Source organism: Dermochelys coriacea, chromosome 1, assembly GCF_009764565.3.
Source record: "Dermochelys coriacea isolate rDerCor1 chromosome 1, rDerCor1.pri.v4, whole genome shotgun sequence".
NCBI lineage: Eukaryota > Metazoa > Chordata > Testudines > Dermochelyidae > Dermochelys > Dermochelys coriacea.
The window spans coordinates 152,939,134-152,960,254 of record NC_050068.2 but is presented as its reverse complement, the minus strand read 5'-3'; the positions used below and the strand labels follow the sequence as shown (position 1 = coordinate 152,960,254).

Here is a 21,121-nt window from a genome sequence, read left to right as displayed (position 1 = left end):
ATTCACGGGGAATAGGCAGGGGCTTTCGGGCGCTGTTTGTTCCAGAGCCAGGTAAAGGGTGGACTTTTAACGCTGTTTTTAAAGGAGCTGCTGCGTGGGGTTTTCTCGTTGATTTGCGAATGCAAAAGGGTTTTGTTCTTTGAAGCTGGGGGCGGCGGGGGGAGGAAGGGAGCCAGTCACCGTGGTTACCCATTCAAAGATCATTGCTGGTGTGGGGTCCAGTCTGATGTAGAAGTTTATTCGTTTTAAATCTAGTTTTTAGTGGAAAGAAAACTACAGGGAGGATAGGAACTTGCTATCAAAGGCTAATCGGGGAAGGACAGACAGGTCTGTTTTCTGCAAGCCCTTGCCAACTCCGAGGCTGGTCTGCGCAGCATATGGGGCATGTATTTGATGTTCGTGAAGCGAGTCCAGGGACGATATTTGCGAAGGTTTCGCGTTCCTCTTTTTTTTCTCTCTCTTCCTTGCTTTCTTCTTTCCGCGATGTGTGTAGGATCCGAGGTTGCAGGCGGGCGGGAGGAGGGGGGGGGGGGGAACCAATGACTGGTGTAACACTGACGAACTGTGGGATTGTGTTTAATGGTCTTGCCTCAGAGCTTGTTGCAGCATTAATTTCTTCTAATGAATCTTTTGCAGAAAGTCCGCTCATTGCTTTCATCTGCTCCTCGGAGCCTGCAGCTTTGCATTCGTGTTTTGTATTAAAAACGAAAAGAGCCTAGCCCGCCTACAATGTGGTAGCAAAGCCTGGTTGTTTCAAGGCTTTATTAACTTTTCCGTGGTGAAGAGGTCATCGCTCCCTATAAAGTGGGGATTGGCAAAGGGCTGCGTAGCCGACCCTACTAGTACAATCTGGGAACAAAGATAAAAAGGAGGAATCCTCCCCATAAGGTGGTGTTAAGTGCAGTCTTGAGTATTTCTTGCCGTGGCGTTGGAAACAGACACCAGCCACCGAAATCAAATGTTACTGGGTGTTTAATTCAGCTTTGCCAACAGAATTGCATTTCCCCTCCCCATATCGCAGAACATTTACATTCTGTTAACCTTGGAGAATCGTGTCTGGCTGCTTCTGTCACGCGAGTCCATTAATGTAGCTTCTTCACTGAGACGTTGGTGCTTATATATTTGTCTAGGATTCAGTGCAATTGCATTGGTGCACACGGATTAATTTTCCTTTCAGTTTTTAAGTGGAAGCCGTCGGTTTTTCTGAGAGGAAGACAAGGCTACGGGTACCTTAACTGCTTTTAGGGGGATTAGGAAGGCGGATGTATGGGCGCGGGGGGGGGCCTTCAGGCAGGGGTTGCAGTTCAGCTCTTTGAATTGCTGTCACAAATATGTGACTGAGAGTATGCTCTGGATCAATGAGTTGCACAGCTCATTAGCTATTCCCCAGTTTTTTGCAGGATTGGACCTCCACCTCTAGTACCATCCCCCTTGAATACGCAACTCTTAGGGAGAGCTAGAGACAGAGCAACACTTCGGTTGACTATAGATGGGTGTGAAAGGGCGTGATTAAGAAACATTTAAGTTTTCAGGTTAATAGGTTTGTTCGCTGGGGGAGGGGGTTGTTCTTGTTCTGCCTTCCACACTGACCCTGTCTTTCTCGAAGGGCGGGGAAGGCCCTGGCACTTTGAGCTAAGTGTTATGGTCGTGGAATAGAAAAAGTGTGTGCCGTAGCAAACGCTAAAAGAGCAGACAAAATCCTATTTGTCAGGCATGAAGGTGGGCTGTTTTGAAGGCTACACATGTACAGTGAAGGATTATGTTGCGGACACTGTTTCTTTATTTCCTTCGCCATTTCTAAGGTGAGTGGCGGAGGCTGAGGGACCGGGAAAGGGCTTCTCCTGGTATTGTTTGTCCGTCTGTGATAGATCGGTCTAGACAGCCGTTCAGGCTCCCTGCGAGCTCAAGAACCGGAGCCTGAAAGGGAGAGTGGGGGAGACCGAGAGGAAAAGGTCACCACGATATTTTTTGTTAACCCTTAAAGATGAGGAAAATCTAGATGGCTGGTGTGGTTAAAAGAACCCGAGAAACGATTGGAAGGAGGCCGGAGGGAAAGGGAGCAGCGCTGTGGATCGTGGGCTTACCCCATGCATCTAATTGCATTTTAAGAGCTGTTTCCCACAACAGGAAAAGAGTTTACGAGGCGAGTGCCAGATTATTTCGTTCCCAGAAGTTTCCTCTGTTTAGAAACTCCGAGGAGCGCGTTAACCCTGTGTCAGATTGGTGCGGGGCCAGACAAACACAGAGGGGCGCACAAAGGCTGAGCCTGGCTTGCAAGGGGCCCCGCGAGAGAGAGCGAGCGAGCGAGCGGAGCACGCAGTTCGTGTTTCCCTATCTCTTCTCTCCGCCCCCCTCCCCCGGGTCACGATGGAAAACCCACAGCGGAGATTCACAACCACTCCGGGCGAATACCGAAAGGAAAGCGAGTTTCCGCAAGAGCTTTTCAGATCGGATCAACTTCTCCCTCCCACCCCGGAGCCCTAATGACCTGGGGGTGGGGAGGGAGTCGACTTTGTTTTATAGCACCGGGCTGCCCTCGGTTTGTTTAATGTATACACTGAAAGGCAGGCAAACCTACCTCAGGTTGTTTTGAAGCACAGCGGACTTCACAGGGAGGGTCATACCTCGTGGCCCGAAAAGGCAAACAGGGACTAAGGCTTGCGTTCCTGTTTGGGTTACTTTGAGTGGCGTATGGGTTTTCCTTTTGTAATAAGACGTTGTCAGTGAAATACAGGCGACCGTGTTGTGTAAGCCTATGCGGTGCAGATTAAAAGGAGTTAAGGCTCCAGAGCCGTAGATAAAAGCTGGTTTGTGTTGGATTTGCCTGCAGCGCAGACCATCCTCATTCCTCTTTGTTTGAGCCCTGGCTCAGGGCGCTCCAGCCTTATTGGAAATATTCCCGAGGAGTCAGCGCAGAGCCAGGGCAGCAGGCAGCTCTGCGTTTATTTACACTTCACATCTAAATACATCTCTAATTAGATAGAAGCAACACCGGAAACGGTAGATTGGTTGCATATCTAATAGAGACGAGTACCAATAAACCCTACAGAATTTCCCTCTTCTCCCCTCCCCCCCCTCCGCCCACCACCACAAAAAGAGCCCATGAAAACCAAGTCAAGAACCTGGAGGCTGAACTGAAATAACCTCGTAATAAACCACACAGATCTCTTCTGAGGTTATTCTAATGTTAAAGAAGTACTTAACATATGAGAACTGAGGGCTCAAACTGCAGTGTACTGAGTGGTTATTAATATATTTCTGGGGTCTATACTAGTCTGGTGGACACAGGCTAGAGTGCTATGCACACTGAGTCCCTCCCTATCCTTCAGTACTAGGATGTGATCCTCATCTATAGACGCCTTGCGATTTGGCTAATTTCATAACAACCCTGCCCCAAACAGTTCACTTTCTTCATAAACAGGGGCTTTTTTAAAAAAAAATCAGGATGGTTCATAGCCATTCTAAGACAGTGTTTAGAGGATTCGGTAGAATCACCGATGGAGAATTTTGGTTAGTCCTAGGATTGAAAAACAATACACAAGGTTTAAATCCCATTGGTCCTTAATTTGTGGACATAAAAAATGTAAGTCTGCCATTTAAAAAAAATAAACAATACCCACACTAACGTCTAAATTATAGGAATGAAAATCTGTGACTTTTTTCTTCCAAAGAACCATAGGACTTTGAAAATTGAGTGGTTAAAGGACTAATTCGGTCTAAGGCCTCATCTTGCTCCTGGTAGTGGGGGGGGGTGTGTAAAAATATTGTAATTCCATTGACAAGGGAGTTAATTCCTGTTTTACTCAGGCCTTTTAATCTTGCTGATGTACACAAAAGGCCACTCAGCTATCTGTTTGTAGGACTTGGATAGTGCAATACACTTCATTACACGGTTGACATGTGATACCGTCTCTCACGCCTACATCTATAGCACATTTTAGTGTGGGCCTTTAAACAGCAGTGCACAGGATAGGAACGGCAGGCTTAATACTTCCTCCTTAAACTGATGTTTAAAAATGAATGGTAGCTAGAATGAATGTTTGATAGCTAGAATGAAGGTTATGCTTCTTGCTTTTTGCAGTAATCTAACCACTCCAGAGATCAAGTCGATTCCTTCCAGCGAGCCAGACTAACCCATTTTAACTACGTCGAAAAGCTCTTACCGTGTGTGTATAATGAGAGGCAGAGGAGGCCTCATCTGAAGGCAGGGGGAGTTCCCTTGCCCGTGAGCAGCACTGCCTACATGTAATCCCTTGTGGCCTTTCACCGAAGAGGCTGATATGGGAGTATTACTCTGAATCGACCTTTCCCTCAGACCTGTTCGGCTGTCAGGACGTGAACCTTTAGCTCGAACGATCTTTCACGCAGAAGTTAATGAATGTTTCTCTGTCATGTGTAGCACCTTTTAATGGATGAGTTGACTAGTTAGGGACAGAAAGCAAGAAGGCCACCAGCTCACAGAAAATATTTCCCTGAGAGAAGTTCTGTTAATTTGCAGGAGGTGCTTCTATTTTTTTTCTTTTTGCCGGACAACAAAAGAACCTTCAACTAGTACTATTAAGATTTTTCAAAATATCTCTTTTACCAGTAGGACAGGTTAATATTCTTTCATTACTACCTGCCCACATATATATTTAGAAATAGCAAACACATACTGAGATGGTGTAGAGGTTATTTTGGTGCTATTTTTCTGTATGAAATTTACCTTTATATGTTAATAGATTTGGTGCCCTGTGATTAGGCATGCAAGGAAGTCCGCTTGGAGAAGACCCTGACAGCATAAAATATAATTTGTGATCTGAAAGACAGTTTCCAGTATAATCTCATTATGCACCACAGACTCCTGGTGTTATTTTGTGGAAGGCGGACAATGATCAATTTACATTGACCTGGGGCTGGGCGAGCTTTTAGATGGTAATTGCCATATTGATTTGCATGCAGAGAGGAGACCTGTTAAAATTAAAGACCGGAAGCTAAATTAAACTAAATTTATTGTCTAGGTACAAACTAAAAGACCTGTTAAAGTGTAAGGTAGAGTTCAAGAATCTGAAACTTGGAGGGGAAAGATGTTTACATTGCTAGTCCCTTTAAAAAAAATACATATTCTTAGAAAGTGGAATGTAAATACCCAGTTCTGAATGAAAGTATATATGCCAATTCTATTTCATGTAAGGATTGTTACCTTTTTTTTTTTAAAAAATTGTATAATAAAATCCTTGCTTTTTTTTTTTTTAAAAGCTCCTCCCCCAAACCCTTTTGTGATTTGTTTTGTTAGGGTGACAGTAAACACACACAAGCTTTATTTGGATAGGACAATTAAAGTAGAAAATAGACTCCACCAACTACACTGGAAATTCTTTGTATAGAGTTGAGTGTGACCCTTAAGAAAGAGAGTAGGTTAAAAGTTCCACTCTACCTCAGCACTCACACCAATAAGTATTTCATGCATGTTTTATCACCTTAATTTAGTATCAGCAAGATCACTTTTAATAATATCTAGCTCTTATATAGTGTGTTTTATAAGTAGATCTCAAAGTGCTTTACAAAAAGGTCAGCATCCTTATCCCCATTTTACAGTTGGGGGAACTGAGGTAGGAGAGAGGTGAAGTGGTTTGCCCAAGCTCACCCAGCAGATTAATGGAAGAGACAAGATTAGAACCTAGGTCTGCTGAGTCTGAGTCCAGTGCTCTATCCAGGAAGCCACAAATTAATTTTTCCCTTAAACTATGCTTAGCAAACATGTAGAACTCTCATGCCACTGAAAACTGCAACAACATAACAAAGCTATATGCTGTCATTCACTTTACAGAAGTCTCAATGTATTTTAGTATGGTATGTCAATACTTCCATTAAGCAGTTACTTGTAAGAGTTCTGTCACAACTTTTAAAATAGATTAAACTCTTACCCTAAGTGTTCATTTAAAATACTCTGGAATGTATCACCTAGTGACCCTTGCCTTTAAATAGCTTTATACCACAAAATACTTAAGCTTGTGTTCTTAGTTTTAAAAGTCCAGACAATGGGACAATTGAACAAATGAGTACTCCAAAGTAATTGATGTTTGCATTCACACATCATCAGGAATGTTTTCATATTTTTGTATAAGTCCAACCAGTCAGTAGTTCTATAGTATAGGAACTAAACCATATAGACATTTTACCTAAATAACTAAGAAAATATTAAAATTACATCTAGGTTCATGCTTTGTATTAGAACTAATACCCAAACAAAAACACTACCTGTGTGCGGGTTTCTTTTGTGCACCAAAGGGAAGGAAGAAAGAATAAAATTCATCCAGTTTTATATTTGGTTAGTTGTACTTCCTCTGCTAAGGTCGGATATTAGCTAATCTGTTTTGGTTGGTGTTTTTTTTATGCTGCAGCATATAGACACACGGAAGTGAATTAAGGATTGAGAGGCAGATTCTCAGTATTGCTTTGAATTCTCAGAAAACTTTTGAATGGTATTAGAAGGGACAGAGAGAAATCCATTTTCACTGGAAGATCTGCTGCTGCTGTGACCCAAAATCTTCCACATGATAGTTTAGGACTTTTGGATAGGTACCACTAGGGTTCCTTAATCCACCCACTGGTGCAATAGAATCTAAATTCATAGAAGTAGGGACCTTTTAATGCACATATTATTGCTAAGACAGGCAGTAACATGTTTTTAGAGTCATACTATTGAACATTTAGGAGGGTATTTAAAATCACCTATAATCTGGGTACTATAGTGTGCCTACTAAAATAGTTGTGAACAGAAGTGTGTGTGCTTGCACACAAACTGCACTCTGAATCTCCTTACCTCATACATTTGGATACAGGGATGAATTAGCCCTCATTGTGTGAACTACTTTTAACATGTCACTCCCAGCTATTATACATTGTTAGGGTCAAATTTAATTGGCCCCTCAGGAAGCAATACCTTTTACATACATCCCCAAATATATCAATCAGAATACTTTACAGGTTTATGTAGGGGCTTCATTAACACAATTAACCATAGAGCTATCCATTTGGTACTCAAAACAGCCTCATATACCTTCCCTTTCCAAGGTCTGCCTGGATATAAAATCAGGGGAAATACCATGTCCTAATTCCAGCCAAAGCAATTCAGTAGCTCAGAACAGTACTATGAAGCAGGAAGTGGTCTTCTCCTCATTTCTCCACTTCTTCTGGTCCAGTGAATTATGATCTACCATATGTGTGGCCAACATTTGCTTCAGCCGTTTTAGCAAGTCCTCCCCAAGGCCTACATCTTTGCGGGAGGATGGGCAAGTTCTGAGCTCCCACAGCTTGGCCAGAGGGCCTGAGTGGAAGGTTGGCATAGGCATGTTTGAGGTAGACTTCAGCTAAAGCTGACCCAAAATACATCTGCCTTTTTTTTTAAAAAGAGCTGCAATGTGTTTAATGGTAAACACTATCATGGCTATGTGACTTGACCTTAAAAGGGCCCATTAAAAAGTAGCTGTTGGTAGCTGAAGTCAGAAGATCCAGTCGGGAAGTAAATATGTGAGATGTAAGTTTTAAACTATCACTTTCCTCATAAGTTAGTGAGGTGGGGAGAGAGAGGAGGGCCCTCCTGAGCAGACATTTCAAGGTTGTTTTATTTTAGCTATAGAAAGAACCCGTTACTATGAGATCGCATTTTCAATAAACTGTATTGGCTCTCCTCTTTATACAAATTGCTGGTATGAAAGAAAAGCAAGCCTATATGCATGGAGGCAGGCATAAGCTAGTGAGATCAGGTTTCCGACTGAGCTCCCGGAGGAGAAGTGAGCATTTGATTGAAGCTACACTTGGTTCTTGGTTCCCAGGGGACAGCAGCCCTGAAACACGAGAGCTCTCCCTCCCTCCCTCTCTCTCTTCTTCCTCTAAAAGCCTTTGTGCTGAAAGAGCTTCAGTAGGCACGAATCGCTGGTCTCTCACAAGAATGTGTTGCAGCCTTTGCTGACATTGTTTTGTTAGCAATGGGTTTTACCAGGCAAGCAGATTTTTAGCTCCGTACAGGCAATGAATAGTCGATGCCACCAACCTGCAAATACCTACTGGAATAATTTACAGGGAAGCTGGTTGGGAAGTTCAATGCAGACCTACCACGTCAGTAGTAGCCACTGTGCCTGCCTTGAGAAACGTTAACCTTTAGCAATACTTGGGCCGAGATGAAAATGCTCTTTAAAACGAAACAAAAAATCGTCAGTCTTTTCTTGCAGCCGGTCACAAAGCTATATATTGTGCATCTCTGGGCCGGTTCTCGTAGTCTCTTTATCAAATTTAATCTATTTAAAAACTCTTAGGCAAATACGCTTACTGTTAAACATTTCTGTAAAGATATACATTCCAATTAATCATACATAATTTAGCCAAGAATAAATTAAAGGGAGAAGATATACTTTCAGTCAGTTCTGGCGAAATCTCCATCTTTCCCTTCGCAACAGAACATTTACACAGAATGGGAGAGATACTAGCACAAGTGTAATCCATGAAAGAGCAGGCAACTTATAGCTAACCTGCTGTTTAATTATTGTACAGAGTATTTCACAAGGAAAGTCTGATTTGCATCAGAATAGTAGATTTTTAAAGTAGGAAAAGAGAAACTGCACGTGCATGATTTAAGATTCCGTTTAGAAACATTCTTAAGACTTGAGTGGAATCAATAGAGGTGACCGTTTATTTTAACTGGATATATGGAGATAGAAAATAAAGTACTTCTTCTGTTCAAGTGTTTGGGACAATAAGGGATGTCCATTGTGGGATAATCAATAAATGTGCAGAGCTCAAAAGCAAGAGGGAGGTGGAAGGGTGCAGGAAACCCAAGGGTAGTCATGTAAGTATGACGCACAGCCCTCTTAATTTGCTATGTCAAACTAAAGGCAAACGGATTTGACTCAATATCTTAAAATCTAATCGTAGTTACTTTACTCACTCCAAAAAGTCACTGGGGATATCAACCTGAGCAAAGCCATCTGGATTGGTCCATATTGTAGATTCGGTTTTGTAATGCAGCTAAAGAGGATTGTTCCTTACTATAGGCCTTAATGATGGGGGAAACTTTATAACAAAAATGTCTTAAGTCATAAAGTGAGGTTTATACTTAAAGACAAGCTGGGGCGCAATTTGCACCGATACTGACGGTTATGGAAAGTCAGTTTAATACAAAATAAAGGAAACTTGTCCTCACCCCTATGGGGGCAGTTACTGGTATCCATTCAGTCGTGACATTTCTGCAGCAGAACAAGGGGCCTTAAGCTTCCAAACGCTACAATGACCGAGACATAGTGAGAGGCATGGCGTACTTTACACGAGAAGTCAAAGCTGCAGCTGTACTTTGGGGTTTCTTTTGACGGGAAATCAGAAACAATTGAAGTTGTGACAAAACTTTTATTATCAAGGAGAAGAGTGTGTGTGTGTGTGTGTGTGTGCGCGCGCGTGCTTGGTCTGTCTGGAGTTTGGAGAAAAACCGAAATATCGTCTGGTGGGGAAATGAATAAAAGAAACTCCGCTGTATCGGACAGCAGCAAGATTCTGTTGGAAAAATCGGATGAAATAAACGGAGTCCTCTCCACAGTAGGAGTGGGGTAGAGGGGGTTCCTTGTTTGGACTAAACCAGCTGCAGTAGTTGATGCTACAGCACTGAAGGCAGACACAATGCTGCTGTTGTTGGTTTGATCTCGAACTGTGGATTGTTAGTCTGGATTTAACTATGCGGTGGGGGGGGGTGTGTGTGAAGGCTGTTTACAGCTAGTGCAAATAATGTGACAGCTGTTGGAGCGGGAGTAGCCCGCGCCTCTTCGGCACCTACAACAAAGCTCTCACTATGTAGGCAGCAGTAGCACTGCAGAGCGCTCGCACAGATAGCGGCCGCGCGGATTAAGAACTAATGAACTGGGGGGGGGGGGAGGGAGGTGCTTTTTAATGTAATAGTTCGCAAGAGGTGTGATTTTTCTCATCACAACTTGTGTGCACGGACCTGGGCTAAATTTCAGACAGACCCCTGGATATCGCAGTTGAGTAATACACCTGTAGGGGAAAAGCTCTTCCTGGAGTGGAAGGTCTCTCTAAAACAAGAGACTATAAATATGAATTCAATTCCTTTTGTTAAACTTGAGAGAGAGAGAGAGAGAGAGTCTAAAGGTCAAATTCTGCCCTGGCCGTCAGCAAGGGCAAACGCACTGACAACAGCGGGCTGCTTTGGAGTCTAAACCAGCTCGGAATTTGGCAAAAAAATATGTTGGCTACTAAGCCGTGCTCCCTTTCCTGGAAGTGCTGAAATTTGCATATACCGGGCCAGATCCTATTGAAGGCAATAGCAAAGTTCCCGTTGCATTCCCTGAGAAGAAAAGCAGGCCCTGTGGTGCAGGCGATTGTACACATGGGAGGATGATATTCTGAATTTCCCTTAGACTGAGCTGATTATGTGAGATGACTCCAACTTGGATAGCATTTCTCAAAACAATATGCTGAATATTGCTGAATTGCATTGTTTGTTTTTAATGCAGGTGCTGCTGTAAAATGCATCCAATGAAGTGAGCTGTAGCTCACGAAATCTTATGCTCAAATAAATTTTAGTCTCTAAGGTGCCACAAGTCCTCCTTTTCTTTTTTGCGAATACAGACTAACAGGGCTGCTACTCTGAAACCTAAAACAAAGTTGTTATCCTGAAATCAGTTGTAGGCATTCTCAGCTCAACTAGACTGTATGTTGTCAGGAAAGTGTGTAAGATTCTGGGTCAAAAACAGCTCCAAACAAGTAAAAATGAGAAAGTAATTGATCAGGCTATCACTCTTAAAACAAAGGCGTTTGAAAGAAATTCACTACCTATTTCTGTCTGTCCTTAAGGTTTTCTTATGTATCGAAACTCAGCCCGCAGCCTTTATGGAAGTCTCCCAAAAGTCAGAGGGAGTTTTGTATGATTAAGAACTGTAGGATCGGGCCTGTATTTTCAAATTAGGTAGCTTTAACTGCAACAGAGAATTGTTATGTTTTTACACACAAAGTAACCTCTTAATTCTGTTTTCCTTTGGCCTGGAACTCTCTAGAAAGACTTAATTTCACATAGTGTGTATAATTTTTGTTTAAGGGTGACTGCCTTTATTATCTTTCTTCAGTCTCCTTTTTTTTTTCTTCTTATGCTGTTGGGTCCTTATGAATAAATTTGTGCTATTGACGGTGGAAATTACTCCAATAGTAATTCAATAATCTTAGCGTCAATGCTATAAATTAATCTTTTATATGACGTATGCCATTTCTGTAGGAACATTGCTTGCGAAACTAGTTTCGCCTTGAAGCTAAGGCGGAAAGATAAACAAAGTCTACGTTGCCAAAATACTGGCACTCTCTTCCTTCTTCCAAATCTTTTAAAGTCACGGAACAGTATTTCCAGGATTATAGTGCTGCATCTGCGGAGGGACTGTCGCTGGTTTTAAAAAAAGCTAATGCAAATTAGAGAAAAATAATTTTCTTTCAGAGATATGCAATGTATTAGTCACTTGTTATCGTGCTTAGAGGCAGACCTCATTTGCGCGTCTGCCAACTCGCTCACATCTGCTCAGAGCTGTTCAGGGCATTTTAACCTTGGCGGTGTAGTGCCCTAGTCCCACGGATCAAGAGCGAGTAATTAAAGCTCTAAGCAGCAGCAAAAATTCATAGCCGCCCATCTGCATAGCAGTTGCTTCAATGTTTTGTTTTGGTGCCGAATTCTAAGACGAAAAAGCAGAGATTGCAATGGTCCTTAGTGTTTCCCTGTAGGAAGACTCACACAGACATCGGTCGTACAACTGTGGGGAATTAACCCAGAGGAACATCTCAAAACTTTGTATAGAAAGCCTGACTTTGCTTTTACAGTAACTTTCGGATTCACGTAATAAACGTACCATTCTGCTGTTTGAAGAAGAGTCTTAAAATCAGATGACTGGCACATGCCTATCTGCTCTCTATAGGATAACTATTTCTTTAAACGGTCTGGAGAAGATGATGTGAGGGCTTGGGACCAGTAGTTATGTAGAAAAGTACAGATGTGCGCGCAGCTCCTTGTTTATAACTGCTGTCTAAAATGTTCCGTGATTTTCAGAAGTACTCGGAAAGTACTTCCCAGGAGGGGGAAACATTCGCATTGTAAACACGATATACATTTGGAGGCGCGGGTGGTACTCTTCAAGTATTGCTAAGCATACGCCGACTGAATTGTTTGTAAGCCGCTCCAACTTCCCAAGCGCTTTTCTTAAATGATCGCTGAATATAACTGTCCATCTTGTGCCTAAAACCGTGCAGATGATCCCCCTCCCCCTCCAAACAAACCTTGCTGCATAGACAAAGTCCTGCGGGGAGCAGAAGGATCTCAGGCTAGTTGAGCTAGATAAAACGTTAGACAGAGGAGCAAGTTTAATATCTCGCTGCAGGCGCGCCGGCCATTTGCTGTATAATGAGTAGCTGCTTTACTCTCCGGAGAGATTCGCCTTCAAACTGCCTCCTCCTGGTGATAGGTTGTGTGTGTGTCTGTCTGGGGAAAGGGGTGGGGGAGCTGCTCCTAATCCATCAGCCTCTCAAAGCTGTTGCTCCGTCAATGAGGGAACCACAGGCACTGTCAGCCACAATTATGCAAAATCAACTCTTCCGTGATCAATATCTGCTAACGTCCCCTGTGGATACTGCGGGGGGTCGGGGGGTGCTCCCCTACCGTACGGTACAGCGTGAGCTGGTGACTGCGAGAGAAAGCAACGTGGATCAGGGGCGGTCAGAGGAAAACCAAGGGCGTATGTCCCATTAATCATTCTAGCAGGGGGTGCTGTGTGGGGAGAAGAAGGGGCCCGGAACGGTGGTATTTATAGCCAGATAATGCTGCGGAAATGAGTGCACCATTTCGCTCGGTTCTCACAGAAACAGGCGGACTTATCTATTCACTGTGTAGGGGTATTTTTTTCCAACCTGAAGTTTCCTGTCGGCAAAATAAGTGGGAAGGGTGGGATGGAAAATGCGTTTGTTCAGGGAGCTGAGTTAGATGTGCACAGCGAGCGTCGCCAAAGCCAGCCGTGTGTGTGGAGGGAAAGGTGGCTAACGGTGTTTGCTTGTTTTCTTTCTTAAAAGCAATAGCCATGCTAAATCAACCCGACATGGAAAGCTCCTGAGCTGTAAGGACTCTGCAGGGTTAATGGGGTGAGGGAGCCCGGCCCTGCGCGCTCTCCTTTCTCCCCGAGACTCCGCTCGGCGGATGCAATGTTCGCTTAATTACCTGAAATGCACATTTGTGCCAGGCCGGCTGTACCTATCTCTCTCCTGCTTCTCCTGCGCAGCTCAGGCGCGGCTGCTGCCTGTTGTCTCTGGCGGCAGCAGCAGCGGAAAGCCTCGCTCCTCTGTGTCTCTCTAAAATGGCGCGGACGGTCTAGGAAGTGAGAGATGCAGACGGGGGGTCGGTGACAGAGGGAGCCTAAACTATCGCTTGGAAAGGGGGGCAAGACGGCGGCTAAGGGCCATCGATAAAAGGGGTTTCGATCTAGTGGCTCTGTGGCGTATGGTGCAGGAGCTGCCTTCTCTTGGCAAGCACGTCCGCCTAGCTGCCTCTCTCCCCAGAGGAGGAGGGGGGGGCGTTATTAATGTCGCTCCTGGAGAAGTGGCAGGATGAAATGCGAAGCTGCCCTTCGCGATTTATACTCTAGAACACCCCCCCTCCTCTCCGCGTGGAGCCGAAGCCTTTTCCGCTTCGGCTCCGCCATTCACACAAGGGAAATGTGTGGCGGGGGCGGGGGGAGAGACGCAGAAGCGCAATGGAACTGCTGTCGCCACGCACCGCTCGCCAAGTACACGTTTCAGCGGTGACCCTTCTAACACTCTGCCAGGGTGGGCCGGGGAGGGTCAGCTCCCCTGTGTCAAGGCCCCTCTTCACCCTAAGCAACCCCAGCTTGGGTGCCAGCCGTGTCTCTGCTTCAGCAAATAAAATAGCCTCCTTTCCCCGCACCTCCTCGATGTATTTCAGTGGAGGGGAGGGTCAAGCATGTGCCCCACGCTCCAGATCTAATTAACCTGCAGACGCCGGCACCTCTGTCAACTCACCAAAATGAGCCGGTTGCTCCCTTCCCCGCCCCATGGGCCGCGGGGGTCCCCCTAAAATAGGTGGGGTGGTTCCCCAGCGGATCAGCGCTGGCAGGGAAGGCTGGGACCGTGTCGCGTATGTGGGTGAGACGGCCAGGGTTATTTGAAGGCTCGCCAGCCATTTTAACTTTCCCTCGTTGGCCTCCTCTCCACCGCCCTTCCGCCGATCCCCAGGTTTATCATTAATTTAAAACTTTTATTTGCAAATGGCGGTGAGAGCTCGGCACCGCTTCGCCTGGTAGCGTAGGCAGCTACGGGCGGGGGGAGAGCGGGGCTGCGCCGCGGAGTTACTTTCTGGGGCAGGCTCGGACGCGCGAGAAAGACCGAGCGGAGCCGCCGCACGTGAACCGAGCGCTGCTGCTGCTCTGCCTCCTCCCGGGCGCGTCTGGCGCTGAAGGGTCCCCCTGCCCGCGCCCCTGATCCCGCACCGAGGCGCAGGAAGTGGTGCGTGCGGAAGGGCTCCCTCACGGGGCAGGGAATCGTCACTGGGGCCAGGCATGGAGGGACAGGGCCTGGCAGTGAATGAAGTCCTCGTTGCCTTCCTTGCCCATGTCCCCCGCCCCCGGGAGCCCCTCGTATCCTTCGCCCCAGCGGGAAACACCCTCCTCGGCCCCCTAGTGTCTAATCCCTCCTACCCCTCTGATCCTCCCTGTCTGCCCCAGGGCCGGGGGCTTGCCCTTTGCGGCCCTCCCCCGCGAATCCAATCGCTAGCAGCTGGAGAGCCGCAGACAGAGGCCACAGTCATCTCTGCCTCCCCACTTCCCCCTCCCGCGGCTGCAGCGTCTGTCTGTCTGTCTGTGGGTGGAGTCCCTCTGGGCGCACCCTTGTCCCCGTCCTGTTCCCAATGTAGCTGATGCCGAGCAGCAGCTCTGACTGCCCTCAGATGGCTCCGCCGCGTTTTGTTTACACGGTAGAAAGTCCTGATAGCCTCGCTACACGTGACTGTGTGGGAGCCTCGGCAGGAAAGAGGAGTCAACACGCAGAGGAAAGGGATTGTTTTAAAATCTTAAAATAGACACCGACCCTCGTGTGTGTTTCTTAAACCGAAATGCACTAGTGTTATGCATGACTCAATATGTATTTTAAATCGGTTTAGAGACCTAGCTGGCACATTTGTACTTAGCTTTATGGTTAAATGAAATGCCACACGTCCCGGGTAAAGGTCAAACTTCTTTTTCTAATCCCCAGATCCATGCGGCGGCTACTTAGCCTGCTGCTTCCTAGCCTGGCTTGCCAAATGTGTGTCAAATCAGTGATGCTATATAGATCTTGCAAAATATACCTCGGATATTTTTTAGTTAAAAAAACGCCTCCCCTTTAACCGCTGGTCTAATATTGGACCGCCGCTGCCAAAGCTGTACACTCGGTATCAAACTGCGCAATATGGTGTCTTTAAAGTAATTTCTAACACTGGTGTAGGTAATTGTATAACTTGTAAATATATTAGCCATACGTATAAGAGAAACGAGGTGGCTAAACACGTTTACAAGCAGCTGTCCGTATTTAGGCTTTTAAATACTGTAGGAGTGCTGCTCTATAAATCAAAGTCCGGCTGACCAGTTTGGTCTAATCGAAGTCGATCGCTATGAATCCCCAATCCCTTTTCACTTCTCTTAAGGATTTTCACAGACCTAGAAAGGATCATTCCAGTGGCCTGGAGACAATCAGGACGGGGTAATTTATTGCACTAGTTTCACTTCCGAAGGCCAGATTGTTTAACTACCTCTCGCTCTGTCGGTACCACTTGCTTACTACATTACTTGCAGACTTTAACCCATGAAGCTTTCTAGCCGCCTGCAGTCCCACTGAGGGTGGGTCTGTGGCTTTTGCAGTGGAAACTGGCGAGCTGCCAGAAGGAGCTGGAGGTGGAAAGAGTAAAGGCGCCAAAAGGGAACTCGTGCGCCGCTGCATTCTCTCCCCTTCCTGGCTCTCTGCAGCTGCCAGTCTCCAGCCGGGCGTCCTCTCCTTTCCTTACCCTGCTTTCACCTTTTCCACTTGTTCCTAATCAAGAAGACGTCCTCACAATAGTGACTCAAGGGAAGTCAGGGGGAGGGGCAAGGCGCTACCACTCCACACTGGCTTCCCTGCCCAAGAGGCAAGAACGAGCGGCGGCGTCCCCTGGCCCCCGGCATCGGGTTTTTCTAGTTTCCAAGCCAGGAGTGTGTTAACAAAACTTCGCCGCCGCCGCCGCCGCTGCTGGCGTCAATGGCTGCCAAAAGTCTGTTGACGTTGCGAGGGAGACCCAAACGTTTCCCTTTTTTTAATCAAATGCCCAAACAGCGCTGTGTGTGTCTGTGCCTGTCTCTGCATCGCGGAGCTCTGGCTGCGTGCGGAGAGCGCTGAGGACTGGGTGTTCCGGGCACCAGCGCTGCCGTCTCAGGCTGCCTGGCAGTGAGGGGAAGGGGGCAAGAGGAAAAAGGAGCCAGGTTAGTGCTTCTAAGTGCTTTTCACACGCCGGCAGTGCTCTGCCATTGTGCGTGTATCATGCTCTATATATAGCACCAAAGGGCTCGACACGCCAGCCACCTCCAGGAGGAAATTCCACCCCGTCTCACATGAGGCTGAATGCTGCTGGGCAACCCCGGTAGCAGGCTAGTTTCCGAGGAGTTGGCGGAGCAGCGACCGGCAATTCCTGCCCCCGAGGGGAAGGGGCTTTCCAGTCCGTGCTGGTACGTACGCGAGAGCTGCATGGCAGCAGCTGCAGCGCTGACTCTCGTGCGGAGGCGGCGGGGTCTCGCACCGACCGACTCCGGACTGGATAGACCAGCTTGGAAATAGCCGGGCGTGGTGTGGATGTCTCGGGAAAGTGGATGCGAGTGGGGCGGGCCAGGCTTGAAACGCGTCCTTTATTGCCCTGGCTGTAGTCACACGTGCGCACGCTTCTGTGTTCTGGAGCGCGGCCGCGAACGCTCCAGGCTAGAGATCGGGGCGAGCCGCGGAGGAAAATACCAGAGGAGCCGGATTTCTCCCTCTCCCTGCGGGGAGGGTGGCGGACCCGCTGTAAATGGAGGCCAGGAGCCCCCTCGCCCCCCTTGCGTATTAAAGGCTTCGAGGTTCGTGGAAGCGACAGAGGGATTTGCCTGCTGATAATGAGGCGCTGGGGGGAGGTGGATTATTTGTAACGCTGAGGGGAGCCATCGCCGAGGGCGGTGGGTCACCCTCCTTGATCTTAAAAAGAAAAGGAGGACTTGGGGCCCCTTGGAGACGAACGCATTTATTTGAGCATAAGCTTTCCTGAGCTACAGCTCGCTTCATCGGTTAGGATGCATCCGATGAAGCGAGCTGTAGCTCAGGAAAGCTTATGCTCAAATAAATGCGTTCGTCTCTAAGGGGCCCCAAGTCCTCCTTTTCTTTTTGCGGATACGGACTAACGCGGCTGCTACTCTGAAACCTCCTTCATCTTGCGACCCCTTGGCTGCAGAGGGGAAAAAAGGAGTCGGAAGAGTTAAGTCTCCTTGCTTGTTGCAATGAAATTATGGCTGGCAGTGGCGCCGCTGTTTTGTTCAACAGACCTCCACTTTTAAACAGTTCACAAAAAGTTCATCAGGGCGGCGATTATAAATACATACACACGTACGTATCCACAGCACAGCGCGCCCCCGAAAGCGATCGCAAAGCCACCGCCTCCGCTCCGAAAGGGTAACTGGGATCAGTGTAGCCCTGTTGGAGGGCATTAATATTGCACGCCCTCTAGAAGCTGCTCAGCTGCACACGCGAAACGAGTGTGTGTGAGTGTGCGCGCGCGCGGGGGACGTGTCTTCGCTCACTCAGGGGACTGCAGTGGTGCTTTGGAGAGGGGATTGCAACATATTTCTTTGCAAGCGCTCAGTAGCAGGTCTGTGCTTCCAGCCGCACGCAGCCTGCCGGCACGGACACCTCGGCCTCAGGCAAACTTCGTGCAGCTGGGGGATGAGGGGAGGTTCTTGGCTTGCAGTCGAAAAGTAGGGTGTGTTTTTTAAATACTTCGGGCGTTGGCTGCCTTATTATTGGGCCCTTTGAGTTTGATCTCTCTCGTCTTGCCGGATCCAGCGAGTGAACCTTGAAGCCGCGAACGTAATTTTTAGTATTTCATTCTTTGCAAATGGCAGGGGCTTGACAGGCTTTAATTCAGGCACCGCAGCTGATGTTAATAATGATACACTTCCAGCGAGGAAACGAGGAGCATTAGCAGTTCCGCTAATGAGTAATATCAGGCTGCCTTTCGTGCCCTCCGTTTAAAAAAGGGAGAGCAGGGGGCCCCTTTACACACAGCCATATCTATTTGGACTTTGTGTCCATTCCTTACAGATGAGGCAGCGCACGGGGCGGCTACTAACCGTCTGTAAAACCCTAAATCACTCTCTCCATGCTGCTGCTCTATTGAAAACATTACGAGCCGTGCATCTGGAAACCAGTAAATCTGTCCAGAAACCGTCTTTCCAGTGAAATAACTCCTTTTGAATGATAGCGCACTATCTGATCTCTACAGATTTTTGTGTCCTCACCGCAGGTTTTGTGGACTTCATTATTGAAAGCTAACCGTTCTGGAGGGAGGAGGGGAAACATGCTATTTCATTAATATACATTTGTTCCAGGCATAGGGCTTTACACAAAAGACTTCTCTAAGGAGAGGAGGGAAAAATGTTTGAGAACACGGGGCTTTCCTACCGTTTTATTTCCTGAATCTCTCTGAGTGGGTGTGAAGTGTTGTGTTAAACACATAAGCTGGGATTCTTCCCCATTAAATAGCAAAGTAATCATTTGCATATCGTGGACTCGGACAAAGGAAATGAGTTTACTCGACAAGCATATATGCTCTGGGAGACGTTATGGATTAAATTCCCCATGGTCAACCATCCATTACTGGCTTGTCTGCATGTGTAAAAAGAGTGTCGTGCCTCCCGTTTGAAGGATTCTATTTTTGTAAGAGAGGAAGAGCTGAGGGATATCCTGTGCATTAAAGTCTCCCCCTACTTATTAACCCAGCATTTAACAGCAGGATGCAGGCTGAAGCTCAGTCAAAAGAAACGACTCAACCTCCAAAGAGCAATTAAAATCCTGCACTGGAATAAATCATGCGCCGCGATAATCCTGTTAATAAAACGCAGCTTGTCCTGACACTTCACTCATGCAGCAAACTAGAATTTAATGGGGGTGGCGATGGTATTAGAAAGGGAAGAAAGGAAGAAAAGGCATTCCCCCTCCGTCGCTAGACGCGACAATCCGGTTACCTTTCACCTACCTTTGCTACTGCGCCACACCGCGCCTATGCTCGCGGGCTGCTAATACTCCTCCAGCGAGCCTGCTAATGCTTCCCTTCCCTGGAGTAAGCAGGCGTCATTTGAATCACTGAAAGCACTCGCAGCAGCTCCAATGCAAAAGCCATCAGGCTTTGGTGCTTAATCAAATCAAGGGGTGGGGGGAGCTCAGCAACCCACTTGCTGTTTTTAACCCATGTGCAAACGTTAGAAGGGAGTTTTCCTTTTAGCTCCTTTCCGCAGAAGCGCCTCTTCAGTTTAACTCGTACTGTACGAGCTTTCTCAGCAGTTAGTAGGGTGGGTGATATAGAAGGTATATACTTGTTATTATAATGCACTTTCTGCTCTTGGGTATTCCTAGCGTAGATTTGTTTTTTCTCCCCAGTTTAAAACGCACTATCCAGCGCGCAGAATCTCTCCTTATTTGGGTGTACGTAAGGTGCATGGAGCACTTTTGGGGATCCGCGTAGGCTTTGCCAGTCGAATTGTTTCTCAGTTCAAATTAAATGCACTGGAGAAACTTTTTTTTTTTTTTTAAATTGTCGATAGCCTGGAATGATTCTTAATTTTGTGGCTGTGCACTAGGGAAAAGATCCATCTCCTCTGACCTATAAATGCCCTCAATTTGCTCCTTTATTGCAGGGTAGCTGTCCCTTAGCGTAGGCAGCTCACTCCCCACACCAATCCTGCATTCATTATTAATTACACGGAGGGAGGCTGGCTGGCTGCTCCACTGTGCTGTTTGCACTTCCTCCTAGACCAATCTTCTTAACTTTTGTTTTAACAGAATATAAAACCCTGAAGAAAAAGCAGCGCTTTTTAAGACGACGACATGCTTTCTGCAACTCCCCTGTATAGCAACGTTCATAGCTGGATGAGCAATGAAAGGGTCCGCATGTGTGGAATTAATGAAGACAGGTAAATATTTAAGCTTCTGGCAAATTAAACCGCGCTGAGATTCTGTGATGTGAGATTTCAGAGTTCATTCCCTTTCCTAATGCCCGAGTAGATAGCTGCCTTCTTGCATCGAGATCAGGCCAGCATTAGGAGGGAAAAAAGACATGTGCGTGACAGCAGTAGACCAGCCAGTGATTTACTGTTTAACAGGCAACCTGGTTCAGTGAAGCAGTAGCGCCCTTTAAAAAATATTACTCCCCTAAGCAGCCTTTAAATGCACTTTTACACTTAATTTATTTTTTCATTCATATGAAGGAGTATTAATCCAAATACATATTCTTTTAACTCTAAATGCTAGGCAGGCCAGTCCCATCTGATTTGCCTCTCGGTGCCTTAAAACAAATGGCTTGCAGTGATTAAAAATCGAAACAATAGCCTTTTTAATCTAGGTACTGGATTCCTTATTGTCATCCCATATGTTATTTTTTTTCTTCTACCATTGTTTCTAGAATCTTAGTTATGCTTCTTACTGCATATTTTCCAAGTGGACTCTATGGCTAAAGGGACACCACTAACTTGAAATCGAGTTTATTTAAAAACAATAAGCCACAACAGTACTTTCAGAGACTACACTTAGCTTTGAGTAGCCCAGCCAACTTTTGTGGATTTTTTTTTTAAATTTTATTTTTTTTAACAATAATATTTTCCTGTTTCTTCCCCACTCCTCCTCTGTTTTTAAACAACTTTCTTCTTTGTAGCTGACTGACAGCCCCTCAGAAGCAGGGGGTTTGCAATCTATGCAGGGGGAAACAGTGAAAGTGACTATTTGCCAGCTCTGTGCAAACACAAAGTAAAGAAACTGGGGAAAAAAGTTTTGCTATTGTTTTTCCTAATTGCTTCCA

General features: G+C 46.3%; 1 protein-coding gene and 1 long non-coding RNA gene across 9 annotated transcripts in view; one reads left to right on the top strand and one right to left on the bottom strand.

Annotated features, from left to right (window-relative positions):
- Nucleotides 1-21,121, top strand: part of BCOR (BCL6 corepressor) — a 69,102-nt gene that overhangs the window by 1,034 nt on the left and 46,947 nt on the right. For 5 of the 8 annotated variants that reach the window (XM_043505820.1, XM_038387116.2, XM_038387111.2 and 2 more), the window contains exon 2: nucleotides 20,110-20,240. In XM_043505820.1, the coding sequence (XP_043361755.1) occupies nucleotides 20,155-20,240 (86 nt within the window). In that variant the 5' untranslated portion in view covers nucleotides 20,110-20,154. Of the gene's footprint in view, nucleotides 1-15,622; nucleotides 15,760-16,141; nucleotides 16,512-20,109; nucleotides 20,241-21,121 lie in introns of those variants that run through there. The other 3 variants (XM_043505809.1, XM_038387106.2, XM_043505797.1) reach the window with 2 other exon arrangements.
- Nucleotides 11,125-14,644, bottom strand: LOC122458227. The gene is made up of 2 exons (XR_006278143.1): nucleotides 13,229-14,644; nucleotides 11,125-12,701 (listed from the first exon to the last, which is right to left on the bottom strand). It is a non-coding gene; the product is annotated as an uncharacterized LOC122458227 (long non-coding RNA).